Source organism: Gadus macrocephalus, chromosome 2 (assembly GCF_031168955.1).
Source record: "Gadus macrocephalus chromosome 2, ASM3116895v1".
In the NCBI taxonomy this organism is placed as follows: domain Eukaryota; kingdom Metazoa; phylum Chordata; class Actinopteri; order Gadiformes; family Gadidae; genus Gadus; species Gadus macrocephalus.
Genome location: NC_082383.1, coordinates 23,381,236 through 23,402,332, shown reverse-complemented (window position 1 = coordinate 23,402,332; position 21,097 = coordinate 23,381,236). Strand labels below are relative to the sequence as shown.

Genomic DNA, 21,097 nt, shown 5'->3' with positions numbered 1-21,097 from the left:
CGTATGAAATACATAACATTGTAGTAACACAACACTTCCACACGAATTCCATTCTTTAATTCTGGCATTAGGATAAAAACTTGGAACGATAGTGACCGAGTATTTCCTAATATGCAGCTCAAGCTTCATTGTGATGAATGAAACAGGGATCAGAAATCTTGAGTATGTCAGAAATCTTGAGTATGTCTGTCACAAATGTCCCCGGAACGAATTTGACCTCCCCGTATCTTAACCTGTAGGACACAAAGACACTAAGCACTCCAAGGTGCACGGATCGCACCAGGATGGTATCAGAAGAGGTGGGTGTGTTCTCTGAGGAAAGCGAACCCCACCCCATGGAGTAGGATAGACCCTATGCGTGCAGACATGGAGACGACACCCTGGGCTTTAACGACAAGGAACTGAACTTGGATGTGTCAGCCGGTGCAGTGAGATGTAGAGTGGTGGGATTCTTGCTCCCTTAGGATAAAAGAACACCAGGCGACATGTTTCAACTCTCGAGATTATTCTCCAGCGCTGTCACCAATTCCTTTCAATCTTCACACAGAACAAATTAGATGAATAAATCATTTATTATACATAACCGTACATCTACAAAATAGAATTCATGAACATGAAATGTATAATTCATAAAATTTAATTAAATAAAAACATTTAAAATAAAAGAGATCAACTCCAATGAAATATTAAGAAAAACTGTAGGCTTAATAATTACTAACAAAAAACATGTATGCCCTCAGTCAAGACTTCAAAAGTATTCCAAAATGCTTATCATTACAAGTTAAGTTACAGTTTTTAATCAGCTGGCTGGATGACCATTTGACGGCTACTCTCGGACGATACACCCGGTAACATAATGGTTCATTATTTTTTTTGAAATAAAACAACTAGTGACTTGCCAAACATTGAATAACATCTGCACCTCGGGAAAAACTAATAAAAAATGAAAGGGTTAATAAAGACACCTGTGTTATTTGAGGAGAGACGTGTTCCTTTTCTACCAGGTGAGGCTATGTGAGAGTAGAAGAGAGACAGGAAGGCAGGGTGTTGCATGTACAACATTGTGCAGCATTGTAGTGCGTCGTCACGACCCTTCACCCCATCAGCCCTGGCTTCCCCTGTTGATAGTGCTGTCGTCAATAGAGCCTCAATCATTAACCCCACACCAAGCCCACCTTCAAAGATACCAGAAGATCAGTTCACCACTTACTAAGTTGGGTTCTATTTGGGCCTTTTTTGGGCTTTTAAAAACTTTACCTTTTTATTATACGTATATAAACTTATAAGCTTGAGTACAGTAGTAGTAGTTGGGGAGCTCAACTGGAGCATACAATATAGGTAAAGTATACAGTAAACAAACAGGAAAACGCACTCATAGGGTGTGGGCCTGCGAGACCTTGTGTCCCTTGAATGGAATGCCTCAATGGCTTCGACTGGCACAACCACATTCTGATGATGATCACTAAGATTCAGCCAGCACTGAATGCCATCAGGTTCTGACTATCTTCTATCATTACTTTAAAAGCACAGAGGCAATTACATACAAAACTTTACAGATCATCTGGGAACAATCATTTATTTTACATTATGTGGTTGTGTGTGTGTGTGTGTGTGTGTGTGTGTGTGTGTGTGGGTGTGTACGTGCATGTGTCTGTGTGGGTGCGTGCGTCTGTACGTGTGTGCGTGTGCATGTACTTGTGTATGTGTGTGTGTGTGACTATGGAGTGACAGCTTTGTGTCGGTCACGGGTGTCTACTCCCCTTACAGAATGCAGTTGAAGGAGTTGGTATCCTCTATTGTCAACGCTACAGCCATGCATTCCCTGCAGAGGTGGAGCCCTGAGGTGTGCCTGTCATGCTGCCCTGATACCTGACGGCCCTGTCCAGTGGCATTTAATATGGGATGGTTACCACAGGTTCTTCCATACAGATGAAGACCATACTGAGTACTATATACTTTACTTACTACTTTACACAATTATTTCACACACACACACACACATGTGAGATACACACATGTGAGACACGCACACGTACACACACACAGACAAGCTCACACTCAATAAAAAAACACACACACTTTTGTGCCCCTTAGCCATGAAAGATACAAAGAATGTTGCATCCAAAAATCGCTTACTGACAACTTTTATATTTGTATATTATGAACAATGAGACTCAAGTTCAAATGAAAAGCAGGGGAGAGGGATAATACTGGAATCCTTCTGACGTTTGACATCTAAACAGCAGGGCAAGAAATAATAAAGAAATAGACCTTCACTTTGGCACCATGTTGCCAAAGTGAAATTAACTGTTGGGAAAATAAATGGGGTTGCACACATTCGTCTCCATCTTAGGATTGGCTCTTCTAATATGTTTTTGACATACGCTAATCGTACTCTTGACTATTGAGTTTTTGTTTTTGTTTACAAAATTGAAGGATACAAACTGCAAGGTTTGGTGCAGAAATTTGAGAAACCTGGGTCTGCATGCATTGATTCACGGTACAAGTGAAACAGTTGGCTCTCCCACACTGCTACCCGGGGTTTGAAGACAATTTAACCGCTAGGCGAAATGGTTTACCAGGACCCATGTCAACTCTGTTACACTCACACATACACATTTGCACACACACACACACACACACACACACACACACACACACACACACACACACACACACACACACACACACATGAATTTCAACTTCCTATCTAGTGTTCTGTATCAGGGATCCATTAATATAGTCATTGAAATGTTATCTTTTGGGAAGGAGGGAGGGCTTTGCAGACCACTCACAAGGTCTTTGAAGGCGTTCTTGCCACACCCTAGGTGGTTCTGGGTTGAAGAGGTTGACTTGATCACTGTGACCAGATAAAGGGTGTGTCTAGAACAGGGATGTCTTGGCCCAGTCACAAACTTGGGCCACATGCCACATGCACGCACACACACACACATACACACCCACGTGAACACACACCCACGTGAACACACTCACCCATATGGGCTCACACAAATACATAGTCTACTCTGTGTAAACAGAAATGAGCCATGGGCTAACACATTATGTTTGCACGTATCATACATAGTTTCAGTTTCATAGTTTCTGTCCCTATCACAATCACACATGGCTCCGTCGACATAGATGCAACTAAGCACGAAGTGACTGACTCAGAAAACTTTTCAGATATTTTAATTCCTGTGTTTGTTCAAGAACAGGGACGTTCTGTTTCCAAGCTAAAGTCACTCCACCCCTGGCAGCTAGTGAGGACAGTAGAAAGAATCCTTCTACTGTCACGCAAGAGAAGGAAATACACACTTGCATTGGTTGCATTGAGTTCCAGTGTACATTTTGAATATAAAGATGCATTATAGTATTATTATAGTTTAGTGTAAGTGGAATACTTTATTGACTTCCCCCCCCCACACACACACACACACCGTACCCCATTATCTCCAGGAACACAATCAATGACGGGCAGAAAAAGTAACTGACAGAGCAATCTAAAAAACGCATGCTTAGCAACACACACACACAAACACAAAAACCCAAACCACGCACACACCAGCAGCAGCATTCCTGCGCTGCCATATCTCTGTGTGCATGGGTCATCAGACACTGTTATGAGACAATTATGCACCACGCCTCACCGTGGTATGGCACAGAAAGGAGTGTTACCACCACCTCACCTGCATGCCATAACCTGTTCTGCAGGATTCAGAGGACACGCTCCCTCCTCCCTTCCACCTTCACTCATTGTTTTTTTTTGTTGCATATATTTCATAAAAGGAGGCGGAGCTGACTCCTTCTCTGTCACTCCTGAGGACACCCCTTACCGCCACATGCGGGGTCGCATGGCAGTGACGGCATATTATAAACAACGATGGCTTCCGCCCTGATGTATCGCACATTTCATGGCTCTGATGGGTTGTAGGTATGTTCATCTTTATCCAGAGGCATTTTGGTCTGCGCCTGTTGAAACCAAAAATTGTAATATATCCGATATTAATCTTACTGAAGATGATTAGAAGTTTTGAAACGAGATATTGCATTCAACAAGACTCCAGGTGTTAAAGAGTCAATGCATTCTTCCATGTACATGTCGATTTATCTATCGGAGATCCCCCAACCTAAATTCTAAAGATACAGAATGCAAGGTTTGGTGCAGAAATTTGAGAAAACTCGGTCCGCATGTATTGATTAACGGGTCCAGTGAAACGTTTGTCTTTCCCACATAACACCGCTACCCAGGACTGGAAGACAAGCACTTTAACATCTAGGCCAAATGGTGTGTGTTAAGGAGTCAATGTTTTCTTCCATGTGCACGTCTATATGTCTATTGAGATGCAGATCTCCCCTGGACCTACATTCTGGGACTTGATTGACAGGTTTCTCTGATTCAAAGCATTCCTCGGGCTCTCAGCTCCACCCTGGTTTCACTTACCCCACCTAGCATACTTTAAGCTTCATGACTCACCGCCGCCTTAGTATTTCAATACTTTTGACCTTGGGCTCTGAAAATATGGATGCTTGCCTTCCCACAGTCCTAGTGGGATGTTGTAAAGAGGGCTTTGACCTCACTCGGTCTGGTTACAAACAATGGGTTGTGTGTGACCACACAACCCCTTGGCCTAGATGTTAAAGTGTTTGTCTTCCAGTCCTGTGTTATGTGGGAAAGACAAACGTTTCACTGGACTCGTTAATCAATGCATGCAAGATAGAATTTACACATTGTATCTTAACACTTTATTTGCGTAAGTATGTTGCTGAAACAGAAAAAGATATATATGACATACTCGCTACGTCGAGGGATTGTAGAGGAACCGCAACAAATGTAATGCGTATGCCAAGCTAGTCGTTGAGGGAAGAACTAAAGCCAAGACACAATGGCTCGTGTTCACCAACTCTGGAGTCGCAAAACACAGTAGCAAAACATTTGGGATGATACATATTGATTTTCTTTTGCCTTGTTCTGTCATTTCTGACCTGTGTTTTGTACAACAAGATCATATTTGACAGAAGTTCAATTATTTGTTGCAATGTTTTTTGCACAATAGAAGCAGAAGGCCCCCTTTATGGTGGGCTTTAATGGAGTCAATTATACTCTTTCAACCATTTATCCTCAAAGTGCAGTGTCCTATTTGATATGATTTGATTTGTTTTGACTGGCTATGGCATTTGCATTTGGCTGCTGGTTCTTTGCTCTCTCACTCACTCACTCACTCACTCACTCACTCACTCACTCACTCACTCACTCACTCACTGAACTGAACTGAACTGAACTGAACTGAACTGAACTGTCATTGTCTGAAACTCACTCCCTGTTTGATTGTATTATCTGAAATACCCGTGAGAAGCCAAGTCATATCTCATCTTAAATTAGCATTAGGGACAGTATGTGGAGAATTTGTCATTCTTCTGTCTTAACAAGCGGTGTAGTGGTGCCTGGAGAAGTCGGTATACCCACTCACACAAGTCCTGTCCAGCAAAGCATAAACACCCTGTGTGAACGACTGTGTAGGACTACTCTCGCATATTTAGTTCACCTAGAAATGGGCCAGCAGTCTTTGAATGAATGAATGAATGTATACTTTATTGTCATTGCCAGAGCAGTGAAATTATTACCAGTTACATCTCATCCAAGAAACATCCAAGACAGTGTGTGGAGACGGGCCGGAGAGCCGCTCGGGGCGCATGCGCCCCCTCGGTGGATAAGAAAAGGGTAAACAAGAGGGTAAACGAGGGGAAGGAAAGGTCATTCCCAAACTACGCTCCTCTAAGGGGGGCACAGTGTAGGGATTAGCAAAAAACACCTCAACACAGAAGCAACATATCAAGAACATCACAAACACGTGTGGGAGGGGGGAAGGGAGTTGGGGAGGGGAGGTGTCACAGCTCAGACCCCGGGAGGAGGACGCGGCCAGCGGGCGCATCGCATCACTCACGGCGTACTGTACTGTCACGAGGGACGGAGAGGGGGAGGAGTCCAGAAGGCGGCGAGTCCAGGGAGTGTGTGTGTGTGTGTGTGTGTGTGTGTGTGTGTGTGTGTGTGTGTGTGTGTGTGTGTGTGTGTGTGTGTGTGTGTGTGTGTGTGTGTGTGTGTGTGTGTGTGTGTGTGTGTGTGTGTGTGTGTGTGAGCCCAAGGACTCATCTCCGACCAGACTCAACAGTGTCTCTCCCGTCTGATGCTGGTGACGAGGACACGACCGTTGCCGTGGAGACGACCACGAAGAGTTCTGATCCAGAGACAAAGTTCACGGGAGGAAGAGGATAGTGGGGGGGGGGGGGGGGGGGGCAGGGCATCTGTCTGCATAACAACAAGTGGAGTGGAGAGATATCAGCCTTCCAAGGCCCAAGTGGGGGAGCCGAATAAAGATAACGATTGCTTTGGGTCAGGCCGACTCTGCAAAAGTCTCTCTGATACTCTCTGCAATATTCCAAATTCCAGATTCCAAAAAAGCCGAATTCGCCGAATTTCGGTGGCCCGTTTAAGCCCGATCCAACTTCACCAGAATGGTATCCAACTTGCGATTTAGTTCGCACATCAAATGAGTCTGTGTGTCGGCAGCCCGGCACAATCCATCAATGTCGGGCAGCTTCTCAATAGCCGAACATGCTGCCATCGCCTCCCTAGCTTTGCGATAGAACAGGAGCCCGCAAACTCCAAACAGCAGGAATCCTGTTATCATGATCCCAATTATGTAGACGTCTTCAACATCCTCGACGGAAAGTATGGCGAGACACAGGGGCCTCCACTCCTTCCAGGAGTCCATCACGTATCCCGCTGGAAACGTTCCGTCAGGGCAGGCGGGCTCTCCTTTGCCCATTTTTCTCGTCGAGAAAATTTGATCAATAGAGTTGACAGACCAGCCAATCAGATCCATAATTTAGGTTTCAGATAGAAATGCAGAGAGAGGCTCCGACAGATTTAGAAGAGACAGCACAGGACAGAGACAAAGAGCAGAGGAAGGAGAGATAAGGCCCAGGAGGGAGCAGAGAGAGCAGAGAGAGAAGCGACCGCCTTCGTTGGAGGCGGTCGCTTCCAGAAGTTAAGTGCGTATTGTCACTTAACTTCTGCTGTTTGACTTCAGGGAGTAAGGATCATTATGAAACTAAAATGAGCCACAGAAGAGGTGCACTTTTTGCAATCAACATTGGCCCAAAGATTATAGGGTGAGACAAATATTTATCCATTTAGAAATTTTCAAGTGAACTGTTCCTTATTCCTTCCACACATGACAATTGGTGAGCCAAACATCTCCACACGTCCTCTGGGAGATCTTCTGGATGGCAGCGGAGCACACTTGCTATGTCCATTATCATCATTTTGCAATAAACTGGATATTCAACACCGACACCCTGCATCCTTTGTCTGTAGGAGTCCAAAATAAGTCCCCAAAGTGGAATGAGGCCGCTGCCTCGCTGGCCTGAAGTGATGGACTGAGTGAGCTGCAGCTGGACAACATCTAAACACCTTGATTCCCATTACAGTGATGGACTGAGTGAGCTGCAGCTGGACACCATCTAAACACCTTGAGTCCCATTACAGTGATGGACTGAGTGAGCTGCAGCTGGACACCATCTAAACACCTTGATTCCCATTACATGTATGCTTTGTGTGCCTTCGGGACAAATCACAGCATTGAGAACGATGAGACTTCCCTCATCATAGTAACCATCCATATACTCTTGGCTGACCGTCCTCAACTTCTTGACATCAGAACTGCCATTGACATCATAAATCAATCCATCATCATAACACGGCCCAGCGCTCCCTCCGGGTTAATATCCTACATCTTAGACAACAACAATATATCTATTAATCCTCCATGTACTCAGTCATGCACAATGTCCACAAAGGTTGAGTTCTCGGTCACCTGCTTAGATAAGGCGGTAGGTAAGGCATACCAGAGCAGGCACCCTAACCCTAACCCTAACCCACTCAGGCATGTAAGTGGGCAGGGATCCTTGGGCAAAGGATCTCCACGGAGTCTGGAGTTGGTCTGGGAGGTAAACAGTGGATGGATTATGCAGAGCTTTAAATTATAGTAATACACTGTTATAGTTTGTTTATAGTTTATAGTTGTTGCACAGAGAGCCAGTGTAATAGAATCAGCAGGGAAGTGATATGTTCCATAATCCTTGCTGCTTTCCAAGTACATTGTATCTAGTCAGGGTGTGCAATGTCCTACTACTAACACAACCTATTCCATTCATGTTTTATTTCGATGACCTACCCTTTTGTATTATCAGGTAGAGCTTTATGGTATATCTTGGCCTTGTTTAAACATTGAAACAGTTTGCTGAATAGCTGCTAAATACTTTTTAGCCGCCGGCCTCTTCCCCCGCACACACAAAAACACACACCTTCTAAAACACAAACCAACGCATGAATCCATGGATTCTAGTGAGGTGGGACGCTTTGACACGTTTCAAAATAGACCTCAAGTCTATTTTAGCCTTTAGCTGAGCACGGTACTTCCGTCTGCTGCTGGTCAGGCGGGCTAATAGTTGCAGCTCTCATCGATCCGAGTCGGCGCGTGTCCGTAGGCCCGACCAAAAGCTTTGGTGTAGGCAGGGCATTATGCCTTCCACCACCAGCTGCGTCTGTTGCCACAATATGTCCGCCCGTCCTCTGGTTATCATAAGCTACCCTGACATGTTTCTTTTACACCAGACTTTTCAAATGGGTGTCTTCTATTTTAAACGTTCCTTTCTGTTCTGTCGTGGACCTCGTTGCTTTAACCTCACCAGGCTTCTCCTCTTTTAAACCAGTGTGTCGTGATTGCTGTTTGCTGGTGTAACAGCTGCTACCGCTCCAGGTCTGAAGCTGCTCCTGCTCATGGTACTAAACAACCAGCAGCCTACCATGAAACCAGTACCAAGCCCAACTGGAGCCTTTTCTCAAAGAGCTGCCATCCCAAGTCCTATTTTTGCCCTCTTTGGAGACACTCATTTTTGGGTTCCACTCAACATACAAACAAACCTAAAGCATTGTTTTATTTTGAATTTGGCTTATCCCTAAATATATCATTTGAAGAAGTTTGATTTGGATTGTTCCTCTTCCTCAACCTTCATCAAAAACATTTGCTTGATCAAAAATGTAGCTTTACATTTTCATGTTATTGGTGTTGGTTGGCAGGATCTCTACTCAAGTTAATGTAGATCGTCATGTAATTCAGCCTCCTTAACGCCCACTATTTGCGTGTGTTCTTGATAAGAATTTGCATTAATGTACACAGATATGTCTCACTGCTCTGGGACCTATAACAGCACTATGGATCCAGCATTTAATTGAAAAAGTCATTTAAGGGATGCGCTGTGAGAATGTCCATTTGACTGCTCCTGCCTCTGTGAGCCCATTTCATTTCTAGACCACCTTCGGCTAATTACTGACCAACCAGGGCATGTCTTCCATGATGGGGTCTGGGAATCCATCTTGCTTGTCAGTCATAGGTGGGTGCAGTCCTTCTCAACAGGGGGAAACATAGTGAGGGAGGAAGGCAGGAATCCAAATATGCCACCACGCCTCTTGCCTTTTTATTAACTACTTCCAAAAAATGGGAACTAGTCCTATGTTTGAATATTATTGTACACTTAAGGGAGCACACGTTTGAACTGAGATGCTATTACTGAGCACACACGCGTGCCTCTGTCAGGTCCTGTGTGCGCTTTTCCCCTCCAAGGGCATCACAGACAGTTACCAACATGCACACAGTGTTGTATGTCATGTTGACCCTTAGAGCGGATATTGGGACAGTGTGATTAATATTTTGTCAGACAGGTTAGGGTCAGTCAGCAGTAAAATCGGTTGTTGTGTAGACGTCAGGTTATAAACAAACACACTGGACCTCTCCCCCAACTGCGAACTATCTGTCGTATTGATTTGAAGGGAAATGAGTGCTGACACATCCACCTAGTCAGCTGGGGGAAGCGGCCTAGCTCTCAGCGCGTCAATTCACTTCGAGCGCGAAGCTAGGGATGACTCTATTCCCATCTCTGGAATGTCTTTTTTTTTTTTTTACTTAAGCTCCTATTGACCCGAGTTGAGCTGAAGAATTTGACCATATTTTGGAATCTATATGTCTCTTCTGAAACAAAGGGGCAGAGAGCTTGAGCGTTTCGATGGACTCTCGCTCATCTACTGGTAAGTGTAATTCTCCTTCTATAGTTTAATCTGAATGTGGCCATTATTGAAGTCACTGAGCATGCAATGGCGCCCTTGGTGGCATCCTTGGTGTGAGAGAAAGAGCAGGATAAAATGTGCTCCAGGGCATCCTTTGCTTTCATTTGTCGATCTCAGGGGGAGGAGTCAGCCTCTGACCCCTGAGATTCGATGCTGCGTTGGCAACCAATGGTCAAAATAAAGCTTTATTGAGGCATGATAGTCATTTTGAAAACTCCTCTGAAGAAAAAATACTTGATGCATACAATTCTGTTTCCAATCAGACAGAGGTAAAATAAAGTTTATTCAATGATACTCAACTCCAAGAAGCTTCCCGAGTTGTGGGACTACTTTCTGATTTATGTCTCGGGAGCTTTAGAGTTTAATCCTGATAGCAAGCCTGTGGACCTCGGACTATTCCCTCTCAGGATGAACCCCACCTTTAAGGACAGGTAGGTGTTTCACCGGGGCTCTAGTGTAGGCTTGGAGCTGGCACCTGGTCATTCTTGGTTGCAGTCAGGATATTCATTGTAGGCATTGTGAAATGTGGATTGGGTTAAGGGTGCACTGTAGGTAACGTCCTCTGTTTAGCTTATTCCCTGGGAGCCTATAGGCTAACCCTCGAGATGAGTGGTCTGGATGTATGGATTTATGCATTATTTTATCTTAGCATAATGGGAAAATCATCATTTCCAGACAGGTTTTACAAAACATATCTAGCAAATTAAGATAGATACTATTTTGTCTCCATGAAAAAAAGTGTTATGGTTTGATATATGTGTGCTGTGTCATCAAAGTTGGTCCAGGCACCTCTGCCACAAATTGTTACATGGCTATCTCTAAGATACTCAGGAAGATAATGCATTTCTAGACTTTATATATATATATTTTTAGACCTTGCATTTTGTTTTGGTTAACAGGATTAATGCAATAGCAATAAGACCATAATTTATTAACTGAACATTCTCCCAGCCTAAGTTCGATACATTAAGCTATTAAGTAAACAAATCCAATCTATTTCCATTATTATCACTACAATGATTATAACTTCTATCTTTATAACTACAATAACACTCATACAACACTGTGCTTACCAAACATTGGAAAATATAATCGAATATAGCAACACAGGCTTAAGACAACTCATTAAACAAGTTGCAGGCACAATGACAATGACTTAGAGCTTTCTAATTTTGTATGGACTGATACAGGAGTTGAATATTGACCCAATGCTGGGTCACTTCTGTTATTATATGTTCTCCCAAATACACCAAGAAACCAAAATAAATAAGGGACTTGATTTCTCAAATGCAATACTTCTAGTTTGTAGCCTACTGTTTAATTATAAAATGTAACTGTACTCTATAGGTTTGGACTGGTGAGGAACAAACATTTTCTTTTAAGTTTATAGCAAAAATATTATATGTAAATATATGAAATTTAAAAAAAATGGTCTGCCACATCACAGCTGAAAGAATGAACTCTTTCTTCCAAAGGCCACACAGATTCGCAGATACTCCTAGCCAAGGATGTTACGGAAGCTGGTGACAAGAAGATTCTCTAGTTGCATTTTAATATCATGATACAATTCCGAACGTCTATTCTGAATCCATTAACATATGTAGTAGCTACATATATTAAAATGCTTTGACTGTCTTACAATGGCAATAATGGTCAGCAGCGATTTACAGAGCTAAGTTCAAGTTCATGTTTAATCAAAATGAATGCATTGAAATCCATATGAAATGTTAGCTGGACTTGGATGTTGTGGCCTCATAGTAGAACACGTCACCGGTTTAAGACCACATTATCCATACTTTATGCTTCAATGATACATGTACTTATCAAGGCTTACATCTTGGAAAAATCAGCTGCATTTCTCATATATGAAGGAAAATAATAAGATCCAATTTAAATTGAGCCTTTATTGATCCCAGTGGAGTCCCTTCCTGACTCTGCCTATTGATCACCAGGGGGTGGGCGGCTGACGGCTCTGGGATCCACACTTGATTCTACCAGAGATGTTTAGCGGGTATAAACGCTGACCCGTCTGCCCTTGGGGAGTGCATCTTGGTGTTTTGTGCTCCGATTTATTGATGCCTCTATGCTTAGTTGACTTTTTCATTGTGTCTATTTAGCATAGTTGATTAATTGTGTACTCTGACCTTGTATGTACTTTGATGTTAGAAAATGTAAAGAGACTAATTGGCCCTAATTAGCTGACTAGAAGCTAACCAATTCTCAATTAAGTAAAACTAAAGAATAATAGTTTCATATCAATTGTGACATTTGGATAACATTCAGGATTGTTTGCCACTTTGTTTGGCATTTCATTATAAGTCAATGAATGTTGGAATTTATTCAGATAGTGGCGCTGAATGACATATTTCCAACTGTTGAATGCAATGTTTGATTGACACAAAACATAATACGTAGTCATGCATTCAAGTTGGATAAACATGCAAGTACAACCAGCTTTTTGCCAATACTATTTTAGTTATTTGATTTGAAGTCAAGTGATAAACTTTACATATACATGTTAACTGATTTTAGGTGTAACTGAAGAATTATAGCTAAATCATGTCCAACAATAATGATAATAGTCTTAATAAAAGATACCAAAACCATTTCACAAAAACTATCCCCCAAAAAATCGAAAAATGCATATAATATTTTCAAAAGATCAGCTGTCGGGGATCTCTCCGCAACAGTTCACAATTGAGGAAATAAGATATGTGTGAGATATTTTATATAACTGATCCACTTAAAAGGATGAGGAATATGTTTTATTCAAAAAAATATCCTCATCATTTATAATATCATTTATACATTAGTAACTGTATTTATGAAAAACTCAGTTGGATGGAGCCGCATACATAAATTCGTTTTTATGTAGCGGTTTATACTTTCCTATACTTTCCAATGTAGAGAATAAACAGACAGAGCCGATGGTCCTTCAACAAAAAGCGTAGGCGTGTAATTCCAAAATATTTAGTCCTCAGTGAGTAGTGAAATTTCACTTAATTATAATAACATGCACCCCAAATATGCTTTATCAGACGAACAGTACAATGCACTTCCACCACTTTATCTACAGGGGGCAGCATTGCTCATGCAAATAAATGGTCCCCCATGCTTATTTTTGCCTTCATGGACCTCTCTCCCTCCTTCATGCTCTTTTTCACACATCACATACACACCATACCAAAGTTGTTTCTCAAACTGTGTGTGTGTGTGTGTGTGTGTGTGTGTGTGTGTGTGTGTGTGTGTGTGTGTGTGTGTGTGTGTGTGTGTGTGTGTGTGTGTGTGTGTGTGTGTGTGTGTGTGTGCGCGCGCGCGCGTGCGTGTGCGCGTGTGCGCGTGCGTGTTTAGCTTCTCTCCTGGCCTATGGTTAATTTCTCAGCCATGATGGAATAATCCCATATGAACAACCACATGTGCAGATTTATGGATAAAAGTTCAGAGGGAAATTGATTTTTGAAGTTCTGGGCTACCCTCAACAATGGATTAATATTATTGCTCTGTGAGGATAGCTCCTATAATGAAGGGGTGTGATATTTTATGATCCTGTGATGTCATTCAATTAAAGGCATCATTTGTAATTTTCTGTCGATAGGGGGCTCTCAATCAAAACAATAACAAAAGTCTTAGTTTGATAATGTCTAGTGTTGGCCCATGGGATTTGTTATGTCCACCATTTCAAACGCTGCTCCGCAGCAATCATGTTCAGGGGCGAGGTAATGGATGTGAGTTGTAATCACATTAAGTTTAATCATGTTTATTCATTTAATGGCATTACCGCAACTAAACTTAGTCAAGGCACCGTTAACTTTCAACGTTTAGAAGAGTTGATACCACAAACAGGTTTAGATAACGTTATATGGTGAATTCTATCGTGGGGTTGCACAGTGTTATTCGTGGTCATAACAATCATGCAATAGAAATCCTTTACAGTGTGTAATTTACAGCATTTATGCGTAAACAAATAAATGCTGATCTATGTTCAGCTACTGGCTGTATATTTGATATTTTTTATGTCAGTTTGTTACAGTGAATAACATATATATTTATAATATATATTATTTGGAGCAAAAACAAAAAGGAAACTGGCTTCTACAGGAGCGTATACCATCGTTTCACAATCTTCTGGATCTGGGTAAGTATTCCTTGGATGGTTACGACATTATGGCTACTGAGGTTGTCATACTATAGAGCGAAGCGCACTGCTACACTCTATAGTATGATAGCGCTAGGGTGATTACATGCTAATTGTAGGCTGCTTAACACTTAATAGGTTCTAAGTCTCTTCCCTTCATCCTTGTCCTTGTTTTCTCAAGCTCGCTCTGAGCTTGAGAGCTCATGCCATACTGCTCTTCTCCATCGTGTCAAGTGCATCATTTAATCATGATATGCGGAACGCATAATCCGAAGTAAATAGTTCCGACAAGTGAGGCAGTCACACTCCCACCAAATCATGAGTGATATCATTGACTTAGAAAAACAAACATACTGCATATAAAGACATTCATTCAAGAAACACCGTTTTTCAATGAATCAACTAATAAACAGGAGAGTGAAGGGTGTCTGGAGTCTTCAGCCGGCTTCCAACAGGGTCTTCTGAATTGGCCTGTCCGGGAGAACAGGTTTGGTTGTTCTGCTTCTTCCCTTTCCATCCAGAGTTGAGTCGCTGATTAGCAACTTAAGTATTCTCACTCTTCCATCCTTCCCTGGGTACACTTTGACAACCTTTGCCACCTTCCATTGGATTTGTGGTGTAGCACTATCTTGCAGGAGAACAACGTCATTGACCTTAGCGTTTCTGCAGTCTTTAATCCACTTCTGTCTGTGTAAGAGATTAAGGAGGTATTCTTCTACTCTACTCTTTTCCACCATGTCCAGAAGTGGCAGCCTAAGGGTTGGACTCTACGCCATCTCTTGCAGAGGTGAAGATCTTCCTTGAAAACCTTTCCAGGAGCTGGGGAGATTATTGTAGACTCCATGGTCAGGATGTGGTTTGGAGTCAGCGGCTCTGGACTGAATGGATCATTCAGATGATCAATGATGAAAGGTCTGCTATCCACAACCGCCATGACCTCGTATAGAAACGTCTGCAGGGAGGACTAAGTTGTCTGGCTGATTGTTGGAGAATGGATTTTAAGACACTTCTGATGGCACAAATTCATCTTTCCCAGACGCCACCCATATGACTTGAAGCTAGGGTGTTCTTTGAGACCCTATTTATCCATCTCTTTCAGGCTTCAACAAACATCTTATCTGTCATACTGGATTAAAGCTCATGCATGGTCATTCCTTGTACTTGATGGTGCACTCAGTTTCTTAGACCCAACACAAACACTGAGCATAGTCATGTGTCTATGAACATTGTAGATCACTTATCTTATGCACTCAATTCGAGATTGGATTTAGTAAGTAGTTTATGTTACTTTCAACAATTTGCAAAGATAAAATACGTAACCAAATTAATCCATTGTACTTTTTTTATTACCCCATTTGAATCTGGAGAAATAGTCTGCACGGAATCATGAATGGAGCTACACACGTGTTTATTTACTTATTATGTATAAATTGCAATGATTGATAGCCTACATGAGGTTTAACATCACAATGTTATTATTCATATAACATTCAGATTATCACACCAACAAACCTAATTCTCAACCCAAATTCTATTTATTAGTTGGATGTGTTTGGCTGGTGTGGCCTTTGGTCGGGCCCGGGGTGTCAGGGACTGGTCCGTCCCAGACTGGCCCATGATCCACCTTGGCTGAGCCGGATGTTTTGGTTATCAAGGAGCACGCTGTCATGGATGACACGGGTGGCGGCCATGATTCTACCTGATAAGAAGATCATTGGGAAAGTGTCTGGCCTGAAGTTAAGCCCTGCAAGGGCAACCGACGCCCCGAGTGCCACACTGACCTCTGTTTTACTTCTGGCCAAGCTGTCAAATGCTGCTCCACTACTCCTTGCCTACTATACTACGCTTATTCTTCTTCTCCAATGGGGGGGCCGAGAGTCATCTTAAGGAAGCCATGGAGGTCACTAATCTCCTTAACTTCAGGCTGATCGTGGCGTCGGTAGTGCCACCTGTGGCTCTCTCAAACTAAGCTTGCCCGCCCAGTGCAGACGACCTTCCTGGGCCGTCCCTTACGCCGGAGGTTACCTCGGGCTCAGGAGTGGAGGGCACCGACAGAGCCTCTCAGCCACACACACGCACACACTTTATATACAAACATGTAGACACAAGGCCTTTGTCCCAAACAGACCATACAGCCGAAATGCAGTGTTCAATCCTTTATTTGCTGGTTCCTGCAATAGTCAAAGAGTCCTAATGCTTCGTGCATGAAAGTAATTGACCCTGTCAAACATGCAATGCATTGTATTGATGTCAATGCAAGTTAGTCTTTGTACAGCCTTCCCAAAAACAAAGTTCAGATGCCTCAGTCTCAGCCCAAACTCACTCCAAAGGCATTGTACACCTTACTCCGATGTGAAACATGCCTCTGTTGACAATGGCTTCATCTCTCTGACCCAATCTGTTTGTCTATGATGCTGTCTGCAGAGTTGGAGGCTACAGTGGGGCATGTCTGCCTGGAGTTGAAAGGCTGGTGTTGTGGGAGGCTCCTACTCCCTGCTGCTTCTTCCTGGTCACCAACTAATTGTTGTCTTAGTTTTGACGGGTGACTCTCCCTCTCTATCAGTGGCAGCTGGCGTAGACCATTCCATTGTGTTCTGAGGTTTGGGCGTCATTTTGGTCGTCCGCTACATCTGGATTTGACCTTTCGGCTTCTCCTGGGCCTCGTCACCATCTTCCTGAATTGCTTTGGCTCGGTCGAGCCCGTACCCAGCTTTGTAGTTGACGGGTTGGCCGCTTGTCCTGCCATTGGGCATGGGTATATTGCAAGGGGTTGGATGTGCATTGGTCCCTGAAAATACCTCTGTCTGCAAAGCTAGTATTGCTTTTTTGATTGTTTATACTAGTAATTTCCATGGCCTTGTCTTATCTTTCTGCCTCTTGTATGATTTGTCTCCATTCTCTGGGCCACCATCGATGTTGTGGGTTCCTAATATGCCTTTGCCCAGGTCGTGTGTGTTTTTTTTGTTGTTGGTATGCAGTGGGTCTGGGTGTGGTGGCTCCATTTGTTAAGGGACCATTTGTGCTTGGATTTTGGTGGTTTATCCTGCTTGTATTGTTAGGTGTGCTTCTCGTTAGGGTTAGTCATTTTCTTCCAGCACTGTCATTTGATTCTTTATTAGGTTAGTCCGTATCTTCTTCTTTTCTCCCCCTTTCGGGGGCTCTGTGCCCATGGATATAGTGTATCATGTGCACACTTTGCTCTTCCCATGTTTTATAATCAAATCCCAGCCCTTGGTGTTGGCAAAGCTCTTCGCACGTGGTGGTCGAACAGGAGTGTCATATATGGCATCTCTGCTTCGACCGAATCTTTTGAACATCAACGTCATGTCAGAAAATGAAAAAAATTGAAAACTCAGAAAGCCATGTGGGCCACGTGGGAAGACAAACAACGCAATTGTGATGATGTTTATTAAAAAAGCATTATTGGTTAACTTGTATTTATTTCGATTCCTTCTTAGTTTTAATTTAAACAAAACATTTCATCCACTTCATCGAGGTGAGGTCTGATATTTGAATCGGGCTGTCGTGAGATTTCCTAGACAGAGGAGCAACTGACTGAACAGAACTTGTGATTGACTTCTGCGGTGCCTTCCCATAAGATAACACCGAGCTGCGACGCGTGAGCGTGAGGAGTGAGGGAGCTTTGGTTTTGGTGATCTCTTACGTAACGGCATTAGCGTGTGGTTAAAGGTATCGATGTTTTTGAATGAACTGACTAATGAGCACGCTAGGGCCGGTGTTAAGGCGACGGCTGGCAACAGACAAGCATGCGATTCGTCTGAGGTGAGACCACCAAGCGCGACGGAGGGCGCGAGAAGTAAAAAAAAAAGGGGCGGGAAAAACTGAGCGACCGTTGTCCGGAGAAGTGCGCTCGTGTCAAAATGCCAACGTTTTCTGTCATGTACAAAGGAGCCGTCATCATAAGCAGGTAACGTGACGGGATGAGGTTATGAATGTTTTTTCTGTAAAAGCCAAACGGAATAACTTTTGTTTTGATTGTGGTGAGTTGGCTGCTGGGTTGTAAATGGTTCGCACATCTGTTGAATGTTTCAGCCTTTTAACTCTAGTCGGAAAGCAGTCTTATAGGTCAGGGCAGCCTCGAGCGCTGTCTCAAAACCCGCTCAGGTCGCGTGTCAGCGGAGGTGGTGCTGAAAGGAAAGCGTTCCCGTGAGGCTATATATAGGCCAATATATGTGAAGCCTACTGATCTGCTGCCAACGCTGTATTATGTTGATCCATCTTGCGTGGCCATTGTCTCGACGGGGTCGGGGGGTCTCGATACATGACGGGGAAAAGCAGTTGTCGGTCGTTCCGCTCCATTGTTGGGCTCGTAGCCCAAAGCTATCGATCTACTTCGCAACTAAGGTAAGATCCTCCGCCGCGAGATATTGTCTTTTGACTATTGTGAAGTAGAATACGAAGGATAATAACACTGTACAATTCGACACTTTTGTAGCATCTTTACGCATATCGGTGTTATGGTAGAGCGAATTTAATTGGGTCCGATTGATGTAAAGTGAATCAAAGGATTTACTTCAAGATGTTGTGGACACCAAATGTACTTAATTCGGGGGACACACAGGCCACGAGGGGGGAAACGAGTGCAATGCCCCCTCAGTTCAAATAGTGTGCCCGCTTAGTTTTGTATCAATATTTAATATCGCGCAATCTGCCCATCTGTCCTTCCCTGCACCCGATGCGTTATTGGGTCTGAGCGCTTCATCCACTCTACCGCACGCGTGACGCATCAAAGTTAGACCTTTTACCAGCTGAAAAAAACAACGTTGATTGTGATTGGCTTTCCCATTAGGTAGGCTACTACTACAAAATAGATTTCAGTGCGCAGCTGATTTGAATGTACGAATCGACACTCCTTTGAGTTAGGAAAAGAAGAGGCTGGGCTTGTATTATTTTGTAGCTCTTTGGAAAGGGGAAATATCGGTAATACGTGAGAAATTATTTCTTCACGGGCATTGCTCGATGCAAATGTGATGTTAATGTTGTTTTGGTATTGTTTACTTGCTTGCTTTGCAATAGATCGATGAGGGTGGGCAGACCGTGACCCAATCTCTCTTTTTTTTTGTCATGTGCAGTAGACCTGCTACGGCACTCTAGTGGCAAGACAGCCTTGTTGGTGAATTCCATGTCCATGTTTATAGGCGGTGCAGTAGCCAGGCAAGACAGCAGCGGGGTCCTGCAGCTGCATTATATATCATAGATTATTATGCCACCTGTGTTATTAGCAAGTGAGAAATTGCTGTGCCCCCTCTGCCATTTCTGATGCCCCCATGCCAAGTTAATCCTGCCTTCGGATCAGCTGTCTCCCGCATAATTTGAACACTGGGATAGACTTTATATTGTACTTTATTCCTGATTTACATGTCATCTAGTAGCATAACTCTAAAGTTGTAATCTTGAAGATTTATGATTTGTTCTCTTTATACAAACAGTATTGCCACCAACACCCTGTTTATAACATTCATAAAACTGGAAATACAGCTGCAATAGCAGTGGGCAAAGGGCTTAATCAGCATTGTGTTCCCTCATTTGGCCATCAGACTTCACTGATATTTATTCACTGGAAGATATTCAAGATAGCATCTTTAGGCAACGTGATGCACTAATTTGTAGTTGCGACAGTAGGATTAGGTGTCTTGCCACCAAGACACTCGGATGACCCGGGGATCGAACTACGAACCTCATGGTTACACGTCAACTCGCGCCACCTCCTGAGCTAAGCCGATGTTCACTCCACGGCCAGGGCCTCTAGTAACAAGCTTATCTATTGGCACCAGAGTTGAGAATGTAATCTCTGTTGTGCGATGTTCCTTGGTTACACGGTCTGATTTTGGATGATGACATAGTAGTATAAAATGTATGTATGGTGTATCTGGTAGGGTTAAGACCCAATTAAGGTATATAATGGCACCAAAGTGCAAGGACAAACCCCCCCCCCTCCCACCCACACACAAACACACACACACACACACTGTTTGATCAACAAGAGTGTGTATGTGAGGTCTGAGAAAGTGTGAAGGAAGGAGGGACATAAAGGAAAAAAATAGGCAACAAGAGACAGAGCTGGTGGGAGAGAATGACTAAGCCTAGATCACCAAGGATGGGTCACTATTTCAACCAATTATTGTACACATATATATCAATGCAATATATGTCTTAGCAGTGATTTACCTCTGGGTTCAAGCTGTTAACTACCAGTATGTATTGAACCCAGACTGTGTTTTGTGCTATCCTAAGCAAGTGGAAATTTCTGTCCGGTTTTTGGTTCTTACCATGTGGTAATGTGCTTATTGCGCTATGTCAGAAACCAAGAGGTTTTGGAGAGTTATGTAATGCCAACCCTGGATAACTTGAGCCTGAGGGAAAAGAAAATCGGCACTGCGAGCTTAGCCAGAAGTACCCCGTTTGGAAAGGAATTAAATCAATCTTTAATTTTTCTTAAAGTAGACAGGAGAGATGCATGGAGACACAGTTACAACAGCAGTTTGTGTTAGTTGTGGTGCCTCCATGGTGCTGTTCAGTGCTGCTTCCGCTTGAAATAATAGTCAGCGGTTTCATTGTCAACATCAGCTTTGAAGTCTCTGTTGTGCAATGTGAGTGCATTGTGTTGCCTTTGCATTGGATATATCCTTCACCCGGATAGGGTAATTAGTATAAAATAACTAATAACCAATAACTAATGTAATAATGTGATGTTATTTGGTGTGTCAGTCGCAGCCTACCAGCCTCTGTTTGATAATCATTACATGAAATGGTATTCC

General features: G+C 43.1%; 1 protein-coding gene across 3 annotated transcripts in view; it reads left to right on the top strand.

The window, feature by feature from the left end:
- si:dkeyp-72e1.9 (syntaxin-binding protein 4) overlaps positions 1–21,097 on the top strand; it is a 71,439-nt gene that overhangs the window by 24,336 nt on the left and 26,006 nt on the right. Inside the window, exon 1 of one of the 3 annotated variants that reach the window (XM_060046022.1) lies at positions 17,918–18,246. The exons of 1 other annotated variant lie outside the window; for it this stretch is intronic. In XM_060046022.1, the coding sequence (XP_059902005.1) occupies positions 18,200–18,246 (47 nt within the window). In that variant the 5' untranslated portion in view covers positions 17,918–18,199. One more of the 3 variants, XM_060046021.1, reaches the window with a different exon arrangement.